The 4,262-nt window shown below is 52.1% G+C and overlaps 1 protein-coding gene across 1 annotated transcript in view; it reads right to left on the reverse strand.

Annotated features, from left to right (window-relative positions):
- LOC121339767 (nuclear receptor coactivator 1-like) overlaps window positions 1–3,720 on the reverse strand; it is a 21,318-nt gene extending 17,598 nt beyond the window's left edge. The window contains exons 1-4 of the mRNA XM_041411857.1: window positions 3,692–3,720; window positions 3,069–3,123; window positions 1,693–1,791; window positions 25–406 (exon numbers count right to left, since the gene is read on the reverse strand). Of these exons, the coding sequence (XP_041267791.1) occupies window positions 25–406; window positions 1,693–1,791; window positions 3,069–3,123; window positions 3,692–3,720 (565 nt within the window). The remainder of the gene's footprint in view (window positions 1–24; window positions 407–1,692; window positions 1,792–3,068; window positions 3,124–3,691) is intronic.
- Window positions 3,721–4,262: the final 542 nt, after the last annotated feature.

Here is a 4,262-nt window from a genome sequence, read left to right on the forward strand (position 1 = left end):
CCCGAACCCCCCCGTGCCCCGTACCTGCCCCCGAGTACTGGAAGAGGTTCTGCTGCATTCCGGCGGGGCCCATCCCGGCTCCGAAGGGCGCTGCCATCATCCCTCGGCCGCCCAGGCCCCCGCGGCTCCCCAGCGCCGCCGCCTCGGGGCCGCCGAAGCCGCCGGCGCCGCCGCCGCTCGTACCGTAACCGGGGGGGAACGGGAACTGCTGCGCCCCGCCCTGCGGCAGCCGCGGCGTTCCCAGCGGCGTTCCCATGGCGGAATTCCCGAAATTCTGCTGCTGCTGCTGCTGCTGCTGCTGCTGGCGCATGAGGAGCGCGCGCTGCTGCATCAGCTGCCGCTGCCGGTGCTGCTGGCTGTAGAGCTCCCGCTGCCGCTGCGCCAGCATCTGCGCGTTCAGGGGGGGCTGCGGGGAGGGAATTCCGCAGGTTACCCCCCAAAAAAAAAAAAATCCCAAAATTTCACCCCGGAATTGTGCCCCCGGTGGGGTTCGCAGAGGGCGTTTCGCGGTTCGCAGGTGGAGGAAGGAAAATGTCAAACAACGAATCCCAAAGGAAAAATGCGTCCCTAAAACCTGTCCCGAATCCCAAACCACAATTCCCAAAGGAAAAATCCATCCTTAAAAGTTATCACAAACCCCAAATCCCAAATCAAAAATGTGTCCCTGAAATCTATCCCAAATCCCAAACCACAACTCCCAAAGAAAAAATCCATCCCTAAAAGCCACCCCTAAAACCCATCCCAAATCCCACACCACAATTCCCAAAGGAAAAATCCATCCCTAAAACTTTACCTGCGGCTGCTGCTGCTGCGGGACCCCAGCGGGCAGCGAGAGCCCAGACCCCAAACCCATCCCAGACCCCAAACAAACCCCAAACACCCCAAAACCCGTGAGCGAGAGCCCAAACCCCAAAACCACTAAACCCCAAAGACCCCAAACAAACCCCAAACACCCCAAAACCCCATAAAAACCCCATAAAAACCCCATAAAGCCACCGTTACCTGGGGCTGCTGCTGCGGGATCCCGGCGCGCAGCGAGAGCCCAAACCCCAAACCCATCCCAAACACCCCAAACACCCCAAACAAACCCCACAAAAACCCCATAAAACCCCAAATTCCCCCATTACCTGTGGCTGTTCCTGGTGGGGGATCCCGGCACCGTTACCTGGGGCTGCTGCTGCGGGATCCCGGCGCGCAGCGAGAGCCCAAACCCCAAACCCATCCCAGACCCCAAACCCATCCCAGACCCCAACCACCCCAAACAAACCCCAAACCCCACAAAAACCCCATAAAACCCCAAATTCCCCCATTACCTGTGGCTGCTGCTGCTGGGGGATCCCAGCGCGCAGCGAGAGCCCAAACCCCAAACCCATCCCAGACCCCAAACCCATCCCAGACCCCAAACACCCCAAACAAACCCCAAACCCCAAACAAACCCCAAAAAACCCCAAATTCCCCCGTTACCTGCGGCTGCTGCGGGATCCCGGCGCGCAGCGAGAGCCCAAACCCCAAACCCATCCCAGCCCCCAAACCTATCCCAAACCCCAAACAAACCCCAAATTCCCCCGTTGCCTGCGGCTGCTGCGGGATCCCGGCGCGCAGCGAGAGCCCAAACCCCAAACCCATCCCAGACCCCAAACCTATCCCAAACCCCAAACAAACCCCAAACAAACCCCAAATTCCCCCCGTTACCTGCGGCTGCGGCTGCTGCGGGATCCCGGCGCGCAGCGAGAGCCCCACGGGGGCCCCGAAGTGTCCGAGCAGCGCCGCCTGCCGGTTCTGCTGCAGCAACTGCAACCAAGCAACGCCGTGGGCTTATGGGGCTTTATGGGGTTTTTATCGGGTTTTTACAGGGTTTTATGGGGTTTTATGGGATTTTGGGGGATTAAGTGAGGTTTTTATGGGGTTTAGTGAGGTATTTATGGGGTTTTATGGGGTTTTTATGGGGTTTTGGGGGGTTTTTATGGGGTTTTTATGGGGCTTTATGGGGTTTTTATGGGGTTTTGGGGGGTTTTATGGGGTTTTTATGGGGTTTAAGGTTTTATGGGATTTTGGGGGATTAAGTGAGGTTTTTATGGGGTTTTATGGGGTTTTGAGCAGGGCGTAATGGGTTTTTATGGATTTAATGGGGCTTTTATGGGGATTTTAATGGGGTTTTTTTATGGGGCTTTATGGGGTTTTCATGGGGTTTTTGGGGGTTTTTAGGGCATTTTACGGGGTTTTAATGGGGTTTGTGGGGTTTAATGAGGTTTTTATGGGGTATATATGGGGCTTTGGGCATTTTGGGGCTGTTTAGGGGATATTTAGGGGCTATTTTTTGGGGCTCTTTTGGGGCTATTTTGGGGCTATTTTGGGTATTTTGGGGGATATTTTGGGAATGGTTTTTATGGGGTATGTATGGGGTTTTGGGCATTTTGGGGCTGTTTAGGGGATATTTAGGGGCTATTTTTTGGGGCTCTTTTGGGGGTATTTTGGGGCTATTTTGGGTATTTTGGGGGATATTTTGGGTATTTTTAGGGAATATTTTGGGGATATTTCGGGGCTATTCTGGGGATATTTTGGGTATTTTTTGGGGATATTTTGGGGCTGTTTTAGGGATATTTTGGGTATTTTTTGGAAATACTTCAGGACTATTTTGGGTATCTTTTGGGGGTATTTTGGGGCTATTTTGGGGTTATTTTTGCTATTTTTGGGGCTATTTTGGGGCTATTTTGGGGCTATTTTGGGTATTTTTTGGAGATATTTTGGGGTTTTTTTGGGGCTCTTTTGGGGCTTTTTTGGGGCTATTTTGGGCATTTTTTGGGAATATTTTGGGGCTTTTTTGGGGATATTTTGGGGCTATTTTGTGTATTTTTGTGAGAATGTTTTGGGGTTCTTTGGGGATATTTTGGGGCTATTTTGAGGCTATTTTGGGGATATTTTGGTTGGTTTTGGGCCGCAGCCGCCTGGGGGCGCTCAGGGCCCGGCCCAGCCCGGCGCCATTTTGGGGCTATTTCGGGTATTTTTGGGTACATTTCGGGTAATTTTGGGTACATTTTGGGTACATTTGGGTACATTTGGTCTCTCACCTGCTGCTGGCCCTGCAGGCGCTGCTGCAGCTGCAGCCGCAGCTGGTTGGGGGCGCTGGGGGCCCGGCCCGGCCCGGCGCCATTTTGGGGCCATTTTGGGGCCATTTTGGGGCCATTTTGGGGCCATTTTGGGGCCATTTTGGGGCCATTTTGGGGCCATTTTGGGGCCATTTTGGGGCCATTTTGGGGCCATTTTGGGGCCATTTTGGGGCCATTTTGGGGCCATTTTGGGGCCATTTTGGGGCCATTTTGGGGCCATTTTGGGGCCATTTTGGGGCCATTTTGGGGCCATTTTGGGGCCATTTTGGGGCCATTTTGGGTACATTTTTGGTACATTTTGGGTACATTTTGGGTACCGGATTTTTTCCCCGTTTTGCCCCAGATTTTTCCCCCAATTTTCCCCAATTTCCCCCCGATTTTTTTCCCCATTGTTCCCTCGATTTTCCCCATTTTGCCCCAGATTTTTACCCCAATTTTCCCCATTTTCCCCCTGATTTTTTCCCCATTTTTGCCCCCCATTTCCCCCATTTTCCTACTGATTTCTTCCCTGATTTTTTCCCCATTTTTCCCCCGATTCTTTCCCCCGTTTTTCCCCATTTTCCCCCCGATTTTCCCCATTTTGCCCCACATTTTTTCCACCAATTTTCCCCATTTTCGCCACTGATTTTTCCCTGATTTTTTCCCTGTTTTTCCCCCTATTTTTCCGATTTTCCCCCCGATTTTTTCCCCATTGTCCTCCGGATTTTTTCCCCATTTCCCCCAATTTTTTCCCCGATTTTCCCCCCGATTTTTTCCCCCATTTTTCCCCCAATTTTCCCCATTTCCCCCCGATTTTTTCCCCATTTTTCCCCATTTCCCCCAAATTTTTTCCCCATTTTTCCCCATTTTCCCCCCGATTTTTCCCCATTTTCTCCCCCCATTTTCCCCCCGATTTTCCCCCCGATTTTTCCCATTTTCCCCCCCATTCTTTCCCCATTTCCCCCCTGATTTTTTCTCCATTTTCCCCCTGATTTTTTCCCCATTTTCCCCCTGATTTTTTCCCCTGATTTTCCCCATTTTCCTCCCGATTTTTTCCCCATTTTTCCCCCTGATTTTCCCCATTTTTCCCCAGATTTTTCCCCCAATTTTCCCCCCGATTTTTTTCCCCCGATTTTTTTCCCCATTTTCCCCCCAATTTTTCCCCCGATTTTTTCC

The sequence above is a fragment of the Onychostruthus taczanowskii genome, unplaced genomic scaffold (assembly GCF_017590055.1).
Source record: "Onychostruthus taczanowskii isolate IOZ18803 unplaced genomic scaffold, ASM1759005v1 scaffold371, whole genome shotgun sequence".
Taxonomy (NCBI): domain Eukaryota; kingdom Metazoa; phylum Chordata; class Aves; order Passeriformes; family Passeridae; genus Onychostruthus; species Onychostruthus taczanowskii.